At 39.4% G+C, this 16,227-nt stretch overlaps 1 protein-coding gene across 1 annotated transcript in view; it reads right to left on the bottom strand.

The window, feature by feature from the left end:
• Positions 1 to 12,013: 12,013 nt before the first annotated feature.
• The window catches only part of RFX8 (regulatory factor X8), a 34,156-nt gene continuing 29,942 nt past the window's right edge, over positions 12,014 to 16,227 (bottom strand). Inside the window, 1 exon segment of the mRNA XM_036262460.1 lies at positions 12,014 to 12,238. Coding sequence (XP_036118353.1) covers positions 12,014 to 12,238 — 225 coding nt within the window.

The following is a 16,227-nucleotide window of genomic DNA, read 5'->3' as shown; positions in this document are numbered from 1 at the left end:
TCTACCAGACTCCATGTGGCTTCTTCTTTAATGCCTTAGGTGTGTGACTTCCATTCAGCTAGATTTCTGAATAATGATTGTTCTGTAATTTAGTTATAATTCTGATGTGGTTGTAGGAGGAGGCAAGTACCAGGTTTACAGGCTATACCACCATCTTGACTGGACTGAAAATTTATTTATATTTTAAGCAAAAGTAACTCAAGCATTTATTCTGTTTTTCCTCTACCAACTATATGTCAGGGTAACAAAATCTTTGATGAGGAAAGGATTTGCTAAATTCTTTGATGAAGAATTTCAGCTAATGTACCTAGAAAAATTATTATTTTGCAACTATTAATGAAATAATCAATATAGGAAACAACAATAAGTACATAAAAATACTACATAAAATATTGATGTGGAGTCTTGTAATAGATGGATCAGCTTAGCAACACCTGAGCCCACTGATCGATCTCAATTTTTAATTTCACCAAAAGTGGAACCAAAGACTATCGTAGTCTCCTTGGGCTGCCATAACAAAATGCTGTAGACTGGATGGTGTAAACAAAAGACATTTATCTCTCCTGGTTCTGGAGGTTGGATGTTTATGGTCAAGGGGATGGAAAGTTTGATGTCTGGTGAGAGTTCTCTTTTTGGTTTGTAGATGGCCACCTTACTGTGTTCTCATATAGCTTTTGTCTTTCTCTGATTTTATAAGGGCAATAATTCAATGATTAGAGTTTTATTCTCATAATCTCCTCTAATACTAATTCCCCCCCAGAAACCCCACATCAAAATACCTGGGGCCTAAGGCTTCAATATATGGATTTTGAGAAAATACATTAAGCTCCTTATAAGGACATTAGGTATTTCCTAATATGATGTAGTTGAATGTGATAGGAAGTATCTCCAAAAAAGTTTTTACAAAGAAAAAAAAGTATTACATACAAAATAATTTAGCCTGAATCTACCCAAGCTTTTAGCTTTAACTTCTAGTTTACAGAAATACAGAATACAATGGGAAAGTTATATGATTTAGAATGTGATACATTCCGTAGCACAACAAACTATTTCTTCAACATGTAAATGGTATTAAAAATTAGGGGTATATGGTTATAGAGATGCAAATATTTAGGAGACATAAGATAAAATGCAATGTATAGACCAGTTGTTAAAAGCTATTACTGAGGTAAGTAAAGAAAGCTGTATATGGGCTAAGAGTGTTGATACTTTAATTGGGTATGATGAAGAAATTTTGGTTAGAAAAATAATTCTGTTACAGAGACATATTGAAGTATTTACCTTTACAATTTTAGCAAATCATATATCTGAAAAGGGACTTGTTTCTGGAATATCCAAAGAACATTTACAATTCAGTAACAAGAAAATAACCCAATTAAAATAGTATAAGGGACTTGGGTAGACATTTTTCCAGAGAAGATATGCAGATGAAAAGATATTCAACATAATTAGTCATTTGGTAAATGCAAAATCCAAACCATAATGTGATACCACATAACACTTACTAAGAAGCCTATAATCAAAAAGGCAGGTGATACAAATTGGTGAAAATGTGGAACCTTCACACATTTCTGAGGGGAATACAAAATGGTGCAGCCACTTTGAAAAACAGTTTTGCAATTTTTGAAAAGGTTAAACATAGAGTTACCATATAAACCAACAATTTCACTCCTAGGTGTATATACCAAAGAGAACTGAAAACATACATCTACATCAAACCTTGTCCATAAATGACTATATAGGCATCACTCAGGTGGAAATGACACTATTCATGTTTTCAATATGTAAAACCAATCCAAAGGTCCATCAGAGGATGGATAAATGAAATGTAGTATGTCTATACAATAGAATATCATCTGTCAGTAAAAGAAGTAGGTGCTGGGGGCTGGGAGAAGAGGAGTACACAGAATGACAGCTGTTCCCCCACCCTGATATGCTCAGCAACTTTGTTATTCCTGGGGTGCGGGAAGGGCAGGGCACCTTGCTTCTGACTCACTCTCACCCGAAATGTTCAGCCCTTTGGGTGTTCCAGCTTGTGAGGCCTGCTATTAGACTCCCCACCCTGGATGGGTCTGGTGTTTGACTATTGCTCTTTTCGCATTAAGAGGCCATCAAGCCTGAAGCTCGAAACTGCGGATCGAGAAGAGGAGCCTTGGTACTTAGTTTACTTGCCATATTAAATTTTGACCTGGAGATTTTTCTATCTTGTCAGCTTTTCAAAAATGTGTTTTTATTGATTTTTCTTTTTTAGAAAGAGAGGAAAGAAGAGAGATAGACACATTGATGTGACAGAGAAACATTGATTGGCTGCCTCCTGCATGTCCCCAAATGGAGATGGATCCCAAAACCTGGGCATATGGCCTGACTTGGAATCTAGCTGGGGCCTCTCAAGCCATGGGACCATGCTCAATTCACTGAGCAATAGCAGCAGGCTATCTTGTTAGCTTTTTGGTGTTTTGAAAATGCTGAATGTTTTTCCAACATGTATAATTATTTTCACCAGATGAATTAGTTCAAATAAATCAGCTTGCCATATTTTTGGAAACCAGTGATTTTAAATCCCTTAATTACTTAAGTCATGGCCATTAACATCATGTAGGCATGGGGCTGCTGGGTAGTGCTGCTTCTCTTGTCTGATTTGTTCTCCCAATCTTCAGGAAACTCTCATACCTTTCTTTTCTCTTAGTTTTTTCAGATGTCTTTTCAAATTATGTCTTGTGAGAGAGACCTTGTTTAAAACCTGGCATCCCCATCACTTTTCATATCCTTCATTATATGTTAATCTTACTATCACCACCTAAGATATCAGGCTTTTATTTGTTGATTAGTTCAGTGTCAGACTTCTATTGGAATATAAACTTCCTAAAGGCATGGATTTGCACATTTATTCATTGGTGATCCTTGATACTTCAAGGCTACCCAGTGAAAGAATAACTACATAACAAATAAATTCGGAACACATTGCTATACAGTTTAGAATAAACATTTGTTTTTGGAAAATATGTTTGCTGCCAGAATGTCAATGCACTTCCATTAACAGCATCATGAGTAAAAATTTATGTTCCAAGATCTATGTGGGTGTAGCTGTTATTATGGTAAAGAAAATTTGAGGTGCTTCTTTTTTTGTTAGAACTACATTGACAATAGTAATGTGCTCTGGGGAGATTTCTGTTTTTACAAAGTCATTATTATTTCTATTTCAAGTTACTCTTTCAGAAAACACTATTGCTTTTCTGCATAATTGAGGATCAAATGTTCATGTTTTGTCTCAAGTTAGGTTGCATGGATGGCCAATGCTGAAACAATGTCACAGTGGATGGTGCTATGGTGGTGACTGTGGAGTCTATACTGATGCTGCCCAGATGGCCTTAGGCAGGTCATGTCCACTGGAAGACTGTCTCTCTAATGGGACATTTGGGATAATGATTTAGACATCATACTGAGTTGAACTTGATTATTTGACACTTCCCCGTGTCCATACCACTTACTGTGTTCACACCCTCTCTGTTCTCCTCTGACCACTTGGATGGGAACACACTGTCACAAGCAGAAGCATGAAAACATGCTTATGTGTTTCCATTTTTGCTGTCTTGGGCCCCACCTCTACCACAGAAATATGCATGGGCTAGGCAGCTGGAGGGATGTGGGAGTCACACAAGGAAGAGCCAAGTCATTCCAGTGGAGGCCATCTTAGACCATGCAGCTCCCAACAAGCCTGTCAGGGGCAGCAGATACCTGAGAAAATCCAGTTGAAGTTTGCCAAGTCCAGTCTAGATCACTAGAACCATCTGAACAACCTGTGGGCTGGTGAGGAATAATAAATTAATGGTGGCTGTCTTAGATCATTAAGGATTAGTGTGTAGTGCCACAAACGTGAACTGATAGATGGTGCAAGCAGAAAGCAATCCTTGATTATTCCAAAATGGTGGCGGAGTGAATGGAAGCTACACAGACCATCTCCCAGGACCAAATTGTAATTACAACTAAAATAAAGACAAATCATTAAGAAAAAGCAACAGAAAAGAAGCTTGGAAGACCATATAACCAGGGACACGGACTCGATCCTGGTAGGATTGCTGAGGTGCGAGAGGGAGCTGGGAGCTCACGGACAGCAGGAATCTTTGCTGTGAGAAGCATACTTGGGGTTAAACTCTCAAGCAGCTCCACAGCACAGAGCCAGGACAGACACTAAAATAGCCACAGCCACTCACCTTGGGCTCTGCGACAGGGAGGGCAGACTAGACTGGAACTGTGTGGGGACACTTGGGATTGGGAAGGTGGTAAGAGCTTTTGTTGAGTTGTGGCCACACAGAACGGTGGCCATCTTACTCCTTCCCAGGGCTCTGGGAGAGGTGGCGGCCCCTCCCTTAGAGGTTCAACCCCACCCTGTGGGCCATTGAAATGCAAATTGAGGCCCATTAACAACCAGCATCTGCCCCACCCTCAGGAAATGCCCTTACCCTGAACACCTGAGGGAGATTTTTATTCAACTGAGAAGCCAAGGCTCTTCAAGTAACTACGACAAATAGCCTCTAGGCAAAAAGCTAAAGAATAACTGAACCATTCCTGGGCTACCAACTCTAACCAGGAAAGTAAGACTTGACAGTGGTGTTTAATGTGGGTCCTCCCTCCTTCATACAAACACAGGAGAGGGAGCCACAAACAACAGAAAACCAACGCCCACAGGGAAAATTTGGCAGGCTCCAAAGACCAGAGATAGCCAAAATGGTGAAACACAGAAACAAAACCAAATGAAAGAAAAAGAGACCTCTACCAAAGATGAGATAAATGAGGTGCAGTTAAGCAAGTGAACAGAACTAGAATTCAGAGCCATGATCTTGAGGAAGCTCAAAAGCATGTGTAAGGACATGAGCACCATGAGTAAAGACATAGAAATGTTGAAAATCAACCAATTGGAAATTAAAAACCACCAAAAAGAAATGAAGAATGACATATCAGAAATAAAGAACACATTGGAAGGTCTCCACAGCAGAGTGGAGGAAGCTGCGGATCGGATCAGTAAATTAAAAGACAGGGTAGAAAAAATCAACCAATTAGGAAGCCTAAAGGAAAAAAAAACAATTTAAAAACAGGAAGACAGCATAAGAGAACTGTGGGAAAACTGGAAATGTAATAATATTCACATCATAGGAGTCCCCGAAGAAGAAAAAAAATGAGCAAGGGTTAGAGAATATATTTGAAGAAATAGTGACAGAAAACTTCCCTAATTGGGTGAACAAAGAAGGCATTCAAGTTCAAGAAGCACAGAGAGCCCAAAGTAAGAAGAACGCAACAGGCCCACACCAAGACACATAGTAATCAAAATGCCAAAAATTAAAGACAAAGAGATAATCCTAATGGCAGCAAGAGATAAGCAACAGGTTACCTACAAAGAAACTCCCATAAAGCTCTCAGATGACTTCTCAACAGAAACACTACAGGCTAGAAGGGAATGGCATGAGGTAATGAAGGTCATAAAAAACAAGGATCTGAATCCAAGACTACTCTAACCAGCAAGGGTATCATTCAAAATAGAAGGTCAAATAAAGAGCTTCCCAGATTAAAAAAAAAAAAAAGGCTAAGGGTATACATTAGCACCAAACCAGCACTGCAGGAAAAGTTTAAAGGACTGCTATAATTACCAGGAGAAATACAAAGAAAAATATAACCACACTAAACAAAAATGGCAATAAATAAGTACATATCAATAGTCGCCTTAAATGTAAATGGATTGAATGCTCCAACAAAAAGACCCAGAGTAGCTGATTGGATAAGAAAGCACGACTTATCTATATGTTGTTTACAAGAAACCCACCTCACAACAAAAGACTCACACAGTTTGAAAGTGAAGGGATGGAAAAAAAATCTTCCAAGCAAATGGAAAGGGAAAAAAAAAAGCTGACATAGCAATATTCATATCTGATCAAACTAATTTCAAAATGAAGGCCATAACCATAGACAAGGAAGGTCACTACATAATATTGAAAAGATCTATCCAATAGGAAGATATAACCTTGGTAAACATATATGCACCCAATATAGGAGCACCAAAATATATTAAAAATATTCTGGAAGACTTCAAAGGAGAAATCCATAGCAATACAAACATAGCAGGGAACTTCAACACCCCGCTTACATCACTGGACAGATCCTCTAGACAAAAAATTAGCAAGGAATCAGAGACTCTAAAAGAAGCACTAGACCAAATGCATTTAATAGATATCTACAGAGAATTACACCCCAAAACTACAGAATTCACATTCTTCTCAAGTGCACATGGGACATTCTCAAAGATAGACCACATGTTAGGACACAAACTAAGTCTCTACAAGTTCAAAAAGATTCAAATCATATCAAGCATCTTCTCAGATCACAATGGCATGAAACTAGAAATCAATTGCAACAAGAACATGCAAAGACATTTCAACACATGGAGGCTAAATAGCATGTTATTAAACAATGAATGGGTTACCGAGGAGATCAAGAAAGAAATTAAAAACTTCCAGGAAACCAATGAAAATGAACACACAACAACACAAAATCTATGGGATGCAGTGAAAGCAGTTCTGAGAGGGAAGTTCATAGCACTACAGGCCTACCTCAAGAAACAAGAAAAATCTCTAATAGACTATCTAACCTCAAAACCTAAAGAACTAGAAAGCAAACAAAAGAAAACCCCAGAGCAAGTAGAAGGAAGGAAATAGCAAAGATTAGAGCAGAAATAAATGACATAGAGTCCAAAAAGCAATTCAAAGAATCAATGAAACAAAGAGCTGGTTTTTTGAAAAGATAAACAAGTTTGATGGACCCTTAGCTAGACTCGCCAAGAAACAAAGAGGGAGAACCGAAATACACAAAATCAGAAACGAAAGAAAAGAAGTAACAACTGACATTACAGAAATACAAAGGATCTTTAACAAATATTATGAACAATTATGTGCCAACAAATTGGAAAATCTAGGAGAAATGGACACATTTCTAGAAACACGTTGTCTCCCAAAAGTGAACTGGGAAGAGATAGAAAACTTGAACAGACCAAAAGCAACAAAGGAAATTGAAGATATAATCAAGACTCTCCCAGTAAACAAAAGCCCTGGCTTGGAAGGCTTCATGGGGGAGTTTTCCCGAACATTGAAGGAAGAATTAACAGTCATTGTCCTCAAACTATTCCAAAAAAACCAAAAAGAAGGAAGACTTCCAAACTCATTTTATGAGGCCGGTATAATTCTAATTCCAAAACCAGATAAAGACACTACAAAGAAAGAAAACTACAGTCCAATATTTCTTAAGAACACAGATGTCAAAATCCGTAACAAAATAGTAGCAAATGGGATCCAGAAAAACCTTAAAAAGTAATTTACCATAACTATGTGGGATTTATCCTAGGTTTTCAAGGCTGGTACAATGTTTGCCAATCAATAAATGCAATTCACCACAAAACTAAATGAAAGACAAAAACCTTATGATCATATCAATAGATGCTGAAAAAGCATTTGACCAAATCTAGCACCAAATGTTCAGCAATGTGAGAATAGAGGGATCATATTACTACATAATAAAGGCCATATATGAAAAACCTACAGCCAACATCATACTCAATGGGTAAAAACTACAAGCATTTCTCTTAAGAACAGGGAGAAGACAGGATGCCCACTTCTTCCACTCTTATTTAACATAGTACTGGAAGTCTTAGCCACAGCAATCAGACATGAAGAAAAAAAAGGAACTTCAGGTCAAGATGGTGGTGTAGGTCAATGTGATATTGTGTCCTCCCACAACCACATCAAAGTTACAACTAAACTAAAGAACAACCATCATTCAAAACCACCTGAAATCAAGCTGAATGGGAGTCCTACAACTATGCAATTAAAGAAGTAGCCACATCAAGACTGGTAGGAGGGGCAGAGGTGCGATGGGCTGGTCCCACACCCACATGTGGCGAAAAAATTTAGAAGAATACCTCGACTGGGAAGGTCCTCCCTGAGGACTGAGGGGTCCCTGTCCCACATTAGGTGCCCAGCTCAGGGTTCCAGTGCTAGGAAGAGAAGTCCCCGTTCTTCTAGCTGGAAAAAACAGTGGGAACTGAGGCTGAGGGAGGCTGAGGTGGCTGGAGTCACAGGCAGTTCCTTTTAAAGGGCCTGTGCACGCACTTACTCAGACTCGCATCCTCCAGGCTCCAGCATGGGGGAGGCAGCTTGAAAGGCACCAGAGACATACGGGGAGGAACTGAGTTGTTTGGCATTGGAGCGAGGGCTGGAGAGGGGCCTTTCTCCAGGACAGACATGCTATCAGAGGCCTTTGTTCCTTTGGTGAGCCCTTCCCTGGGGCGGCAGACAGGCACCATATCTGGGTCTCCAGCAAGCTGGCTCACACTGGTAGCCCTGCCCTGGTGATTCCCTGAGGCCCTGCCCCACCCAACTTTCAGGCCCACTCAAGCCATTGCCAGTTGCTTTACCATGGAATTGGCCTGTCTTAAATCCTCTTTCAGGTTTTTCAAAATTCTTTCAAACAAGCAGCATCTGGTCTCAGCTAGCCCCATACCTCTTGTTAAGTAATACATAGAAACAAAAACAGGGAGGCAGCCAAAATGAGGAGAAAAAGAAACAGGTTCCAAATGAAAGACCAGAACAAAACTGCAGAAAAAGAACTAAGTGAAATGGAGATAAGCAACCTAACAGATGCAGAGTTCAAAACACTGCTTATAAGGATGCTCAGTGAACTTAGTGAGAACCTCAGTGAACTTAGTGAGGGCCTCAAGAGCATAAAAAAGGACCAGTCAGAAATGAAGGATGCACAGTCAGAAATGAAGGAGGTACTAACTGAAATAAAAAATAATTTACACAGATTCAATAGTAGGTAAAGCCAAGAAGCAAATCATCAATTTGGAATATAAAGAAGCAAAAAAACACCCAATCAGAACAGCAAAAAGAAAAAAGAATCCAAGAAAATGAGGATAGTGTAAGGAGTCTCTGGGACAACTTCAAGCATATCAACATTTGCAACTTGGGAGTGCCAGAAGGAGAAGAGAGAGAATAAGAAATTAAAAACCTATTTGAAACAATAATGACAAAAATCTTCCCTAACTTGGTGAAGGAAACAGATATACAAGTCCAGGAAGCACAGAGAGTCCCAAACAAGATGAACCCCAAGACACATCGTAATCAAAATGCAAAAGGTTCAAGACAAAGAGAGAATCTTAAAAGCAGCAAGAGAAAAGCAGTTAGTTACCTACAAGGGAGTTCCCATCAGACTGTCAACTTATTTCTCAAAAGAATCTTTGCAGGCCAAAAGGGAGTGGCAAGAAATATTCAGAGTAATGAAAAGCAAAAACCTACAACCAAGATTACTCTCTCCTGTCATTTAGAATCTATGGCCATATAAAGAGTTTCCCAGACAAGAAAAAAACTAAAGGAGTTCATCACCATCAAACCATTATTATATGAAATGTTGAAGGGTCTTCTTGAAGAAAAGATAAAAAATATGAACAAAAAAAATGGCAATAAATACATATCTATCGACAATTGAATCTACAAACAAAATGAATAGGCAAAACAGAAGCATTCTCATAAATACAGAGAACATTTTGTTGGTTGCCAGATGGGAGGGTGGTTGGGGGAATGAGTGAAAAGGTGAAGAGATTAAGAGTACAAATAGGGTGTTAAACTGACAAACCTCAAAGGGAAGGGGGGGGAGAGGTGGGAAGAGATAAACCAAAGAACTTATATGTATATATGCATAACCAATGGACACAGACAACAGTGTGGGGAAAGGCAGGAGCAGGGCGCGAGTGAGGAGGATGGAGTCAATAGAGAAAAAATTGAGAAACATTTGTAATATATTCAACAATAAAGATAATTTTTTTAAAAAAAGAAGCAATTTAAATGGGAAAGGAAGAAGTAAAACTGTTATTATTTGCAGATGACATGATATTGTACATAGAAAACCCTAAAGACTCCATAAAAAATCCGCTAGATTTAATAAAGGAATTTGGCAAGATAGCAGGATACAAAATTAAACATCAAGAAATTGATGGCATTCTTATACACCAATAATGAACTCATAGAAAGAGAAACTAAAAAAGAATTCCATTTACTGTTGCAGCAAAATAAATTAAGATACCTAGAAATAAATTTAACCAAAGATGTAAAGGACCTCTCCACAGAAAACTACAGGACATTGAAAAAAGAAATAGAGGAAGATATAAAAAAGTAGAAGCATATACCTTGTTCATGGATTAGAAGAATTAACATTATTAAAATGTCCTTACTACCCAATACAATCTACAGATTCAATGCAATCCCCATCAAAATACCAACAACATATTTCACAGAACTAGAACAAATACTCCAAAAGTTTATATAGAACCAAAAAAGATTCCAAATAGCCATAGCAATCTTGAAAAAGAAGAACAAAGTAGGAGGGACCACAATAGTGGGTATCAGTTATACCACAAAGCCATAGTAATCAAAACAGCTTGGTACTGGCACAAGAACAGGCATATAGATCAATGGAACAGAACAAAGAACCCAGAAATTGACCCAAGACATTATGCTCAACTAATATTTGATCAAGGTGGCAAGAGCATACAGTGGAGTAAAGACAGCCTATTTAATAAATGGTGTTAGGAACATTGGACAGCTACATGCAAAAAAGAAAGAAAGAAAGAAAGAAAGAAAGAAAGAAAGAAAGAAAGAAAGAAAGAAAGAAAGAAAGAAAGAAAGAAAGAAACTAGACCACCAACTTAATCACATGTAGCAAAATTTTCACTGATACCTCACCTAAGGCAACAGAAACAAAGGAAAAAAATAATACATTGGACTACATCAAACAAAAAAGCTTCTGCACAGCAAAAGAAACAATCATCAAAATGGAAAGGGAACCCACTATATGGGAGGTCATAATTGCTAACAATATATTAGATAAGGGGTTAATTTCCAAAATATATAGAGTACTCATACAACTCAACAAAAGAAAGACAAACAACCCAATTAAAAAATGGGCAGAAGACCCTAAGAGACACCTCTCCAAATGGACATACAAATGGCCAAGAAACATATGAAAAAATGCTCAAGGTCACTAATTATCAGAGAGAAGCAAATTAAAACAATAATGAGGTATCACCTCACAACTGCCAGAATGGCTGCCATCAACAAATCATCAAACAAGTGCTGGTAATGGTGTGGAGAAAAGGGGACTCTAGTACACTGCCGGTGGGAATGCAGACTGGTGCAGCCACTATGGAAAACAATATGGTGTTACCTCAAAAGTTAAAAATTGAACTGCCATTTGATCCAGTGTTCACAATTCTAGGAATATACCCCAAGAAGCCTGAAACACCAATCAGAAAGAATATATGGACTCCTATGTTCATAGCAGCACTATTTACAATCGCTAAGATCTGGAAATGGCCCAAGTGTTCATCAGTAGATGAGTGGATCAAAAAGCTGTGGTACATATAGACAATGGAGTACTATGCAGCTATAAGAAAGAGAGATCTCTTGTCCTTTGAGACAACCTGGAGGGACCTGGAGAGTATTATCCTAAGTGAAATAAGCCAATCAGAGAAAGACAAATACCATATAATCTCACTTATTTGTGCAATATAATGAACAAAATAAGCTTATGGACAAAATAGAACTGGAGTCAAAGAAAGGAGTATGATTCAGACTGACAAACCTCAGAGGAGGAGTGCAGAGGGGAGGGATGACATAAACCAAAGAACTTATATGCATGTATGTGTAACCAATGGACACAGACAACAATACTGGGAGGTGGGGGTAGGATTGGGAGGAGATTGTCTAGAGGCGAAAAAGAAGAAACATCTGTGACAAAAATAAATTAATAAAAATTGCAAAAACACCCAAACTCCTTGAAATACACATAGACATAAAAGACAATGCTACATTTGTTATGTACATAAAATATTTTTTCTTATTAAAACAAAAGTTTTAGCTTTTAATATATTTTTAAGAATAAAAATCTGTTTTCTCATGTCCTATTTAAATAAATAATCTTAATTATTAGCACTGCTTTTCCTGAAATTAATATTTTCAGAGCTTTGGTGTACATCTGATATGTGAGTCACAAACTTTTGACCATCTTTCAGGGTGATCAGAGCCTCTTGTCCCACAGGGAGGCTGAGTTTGAAGGTGCTTTTCATGGCCTTATCTTCCCACTATACCTGAACGAGCTGGGAGAGGGGAATGTTTAAAAGCAAAGATAAAAAGAATAAGTTACACTACTTCCTGCTGCCAGACCCACCATTTGAATTCTTCCGCCACACCCTTGCCCCTGCCTTGGGAAGCTTATGGATTTACTTCTACTACAGGAGATTCTAATTTCTCGGGGGAACGCTGAGTCTGGTGAGGACATCTGGGGAGTGGGAGCAGTGACTCTTTGGGAAAGAAATGGTGCCCCACCTGCATTGTTTGTGAAACACACTCTCCCAGTAAAGATGTGGGGAGCGCCGCTCGGTTGTGAAAATCAAGGGGGAGCCTGTGAAACATCCGTGGGCTTTGGTGTGGCTGTGGTGCAGTCACTTTGGCTGCCCTCCAGGTAGATACCAATCCTGCGTTCTCCTCAGTTCTGGGCTGATATAATTAGGTCAACTTCTTACACAGACCCTCCCCCCACCATCCGGTAGATAAGGAGGGACAGATCTGTGAAAACAATCATTGATTAAATTGACATCAACTGTGTGGTAATAGATTCGAGAGGTTCACAGATTCTGATATGAATGAAGGAGCCAGGTCCCAGATAAGCCTTTGGACTTGCCCGAGCCAGTCTTCCTGTGAGAGGAACAGGATAATGTGCTGTCTTTCCCTAGCTCCGCGGGAAGACTGGCAAATCCTTGCACATGATTGCTGTAAAAAGACAACAAAGATGTATTTTCTTGGTCTGATCGCATCAATAAGCCCCCAACCACCTAAAATATTTTGGCAAAAATGTGCACAAAATAACCTCGAGTGCAAGGTTTGTGAAAGTATATTTCTCACCCTTTCTCTATAAATTTGATAATAATCATGATCACCCAATGCAAAGATGGTTTTCTTTTCTAAAAAAAAATTGTCTTCACCTTCATCCTATAGCTGAAAAGTCACTATTTAAAAAAAAAAGTACTTTTGCTTTAATTCTTGAGTTACGTGGCCTAAAGTAAGAAGTGTGTAGAATATTCTTTACTTAATGGCAGCGTAAAATGTTACTTTGTTCTTAAAGCACCTTGGAATATGGGGAGTGGCAGATGGCTATGGCAATTGGAATGCTGACGGGGGTCCTTACCACAGGTGCAGGGCAGCGCTAATTGTTCAAAGTGAGGCTGACACAGATGTGCAGCTGGAGGAGGCGCTAACTTGGGCAGATGAGTGCAGATGGGGCGCAGGGGGTGTGCTTTTTTGTTGATGATGAGTGCAATGCTGAATAATGAATGCAATGAAAATTAAATGAGCATAACTTTTTGGCATTAGATTAAGTCGTTATTGCTAATTCAGCAGGCATTCACCAACAGAAGCAGGTTTAATTAATCTTTAATGCATATTACCTTGGATTATCTGAACAGTCATGCTTGTAATGCTTGATTGTGCCATTCAATTAAGTATTTAATATCTTCTCTATTGTTTCCAGCAATTAAATATACAGTTATGCAACTCTTAACTATGGGGATACATTGTGAGAAATTTGTCTTTAGGCAATTTTGTCATTATGTGAACCTCATAAAGTGCACGTACACAAACCGACATGGTACATTCTGCTACACAACAGGGTTGTGTGGGACAGCATGTGGCTCCTGGGCTACAGGCTGACAGCAGGTCACTGTACAAAGCAACACGGGATTCAGTCACGTACAAGAGAAAACAATGCCATCGAGAGGGGCTGCAACCTGTGTGACATGCGTGCCATTTTACAGTAGACGTGTTTATAAGTAGAAAGAGTACGCTTTAAAATAATGATAAAGATATATATATATAGTATGATAACATAAACCAGTTATAAGCATTTATTATCATCATCAAATATTATGTACTGTACATAATGTATGTGCTATGCTTTTATATCGCTGGCGGGCATCACCACACAGTCCTGATGTTACTAGGTGGTGGTAACTTTTCTGCTCTGTTATAACCTCATGGAACCACCATTATATATGGGGTCCATCGTTAACCAGAATGTCATTCTGTGGCACATGACTGTAGGTCAAACCCCATTACAACAGACTGAGGAATTGCTAGGGAATTGGGTAGAGAGTATTATGGAAAGGTGTTCTGATTAGGAGGCTTCATTGGAGAAATCATAACAATGACTAGTGGTTATGAATACTTACTATGCTCTACGAATGTAATGTTCTAAGGATAATGATTAACTTATTTAAACCACATAATGGCCCTATGGAATTAGATATTACTGTTTTGTAGATAAGGAGACTGAGGACCAGATAGAGAAGCAACTTTCCAGAGGTTCTCAGCTGAGTATGTGGAGTTTAAACACTGGAAGTTATGTACCAGAACTGCCCACTTATTTCCCCAAATCATCAGACTGGAATACATTTTTTATTTACTCCCAACTCACTGATTTTGGAATTAAAACGCATGATAGTGCACTTTGGGAGAGAGAAGGTGCAAGTAAAGGAGAATCTCAGAAGGAGATTTATAGAGGTTCGAGTTCGTGCTCCACCCATTATTATCGAGGTGAGCGTGGGAACGTCACTCAACACCCAGGAGCTTCGGGTGTGCTATCTGTGCAATGGGAGCCATGGTAACACCATCTTGTTGGGTTCCTGAAATGATGTATTTAAATGCCCAGCACAGGGAGCCCACCAGTGTCTGCTCTCCACTCACTTCCCACTGTGGCTGAACAGTTTTTACCAGTTACCTTGGGAACTGAGGGCATGTCACATCGTCTATCGCCCTAGCTTGTACTCCAGCCAGTGAGCAGAGACATGCGCTGTGGGAGCCGAACGCCCAGCACAAATGCTTGTTGATTGGGGCTGACAGATGTTTCAGTGTACTCAGCTGCGCCTCCCACTGGCCAGCCCTTGCAGAGCGCTGTTGCCAGGATGGGTATATTCTCCAGTGGGTCAGCGAGCAGGGAGAAACATCCTCCTGGGCACAGTCCAGCCAACTAGTCCCTTCTTCAGATCTAACTGGGCCTTCTCTCTGCCAAGAGCTCTGCAACACCAGCTGGTGAGTGGTGCTTTGACTGCCCCCAGCTGTCCCTCCTCTAAGGCGGCCCGGCTTCTCCCACCCCATCCTTCTGCCATTAGGTCCCTGGTTTGGGGACCAGCATTTCACTATTTCAGGCCTCATCAGTCATGTCTGCTTCACACACACACTCACAGAAGAGGTGAGTTTCTTATTTACAGACACATGTCTGAATCTACTGCACAAGGTCACTGAAGGCATCTGGATACATGAATTAGCAACTTCAGAGTAAGACCAAATGCAGACAGAGAATTCATAAACCTGAGAGATGCACTTCCTTTGCTCCTGGTCATATTATTTTTGTTCAGCACGGTGTCCTTTTAGAGGAGTGTTTAATAACAACTTGTACAGGTTCTCTGTACTCTAGAGGACTTGGAAAGAGGGCTTCTTCAGGAAAAAGAGGTCCCTGGTAGGTTCTGTTATTTATTTATTTAAAAAAATTTTTTTACTTAATTTTTAAAAATTTTTGTTACAGATGTTTCTCCATTTACCCACTTAGAAACCCTTTTCCCCATCCCGCCCCCAAGCCCCCCAGCATTGTTGTCTATGTCCATTGGTTATGCATATATGCATATAAGTTCTTTGGTTCATCTCATCCATAACCCCCACCCCTGTCCTCTGAAGATTGTCAGTCTGAACCATACTCCTTTCTATGTCTCTGGGTCTAATTTGTTCTTCAGCCCACCTTGTTCATTATATTCCAAAAATAAGTGAGATCATGTGGTATTTGTCTTTCTGATTGGCTTATTTCCCTCAGCATAATACTCTCGAGGTCCCTCCAAGTTGTCTCAAAGGATAAGAGATCTTTGTCTTTTACAGCTGCATAGTACTCCATTGTGTATATGTGCCACAGTTTTATTTTTTTTGTTTTGTTTTTTATCCTCACCCGAGGACATTTTTCCATATTTTGTTCAGATAGAGTGGGAGGGAGAGAAAGAGAGAGAAACATCAATGTGAAAGGGACACATCGAGTGGTTGCCACCTGCACGATCCAACCGGGGCCGGGGACAAACTGCAACTGAGGTACGTGCCC

The sequence above is a fragment of the Molossus molossus genome, unplaced genomic scaffold (genome assembly GCF_014108415.1).
Source record: "Molossus molossus isolate mMolMol1 unplaced genomic scaffold, mMolMol1.p scaffold_m16_p_15, whole genome shotgun sequence".
Classification (NCBI taxonomy): Eukaryota; Metazoa; Chordata; class Mammalia; order Chiroptera; family Molossidae; genus Molossus; species Molossus molossus.
This window is presented reverse-complemented; position numbering and strand designations above follow the sequence as displayed.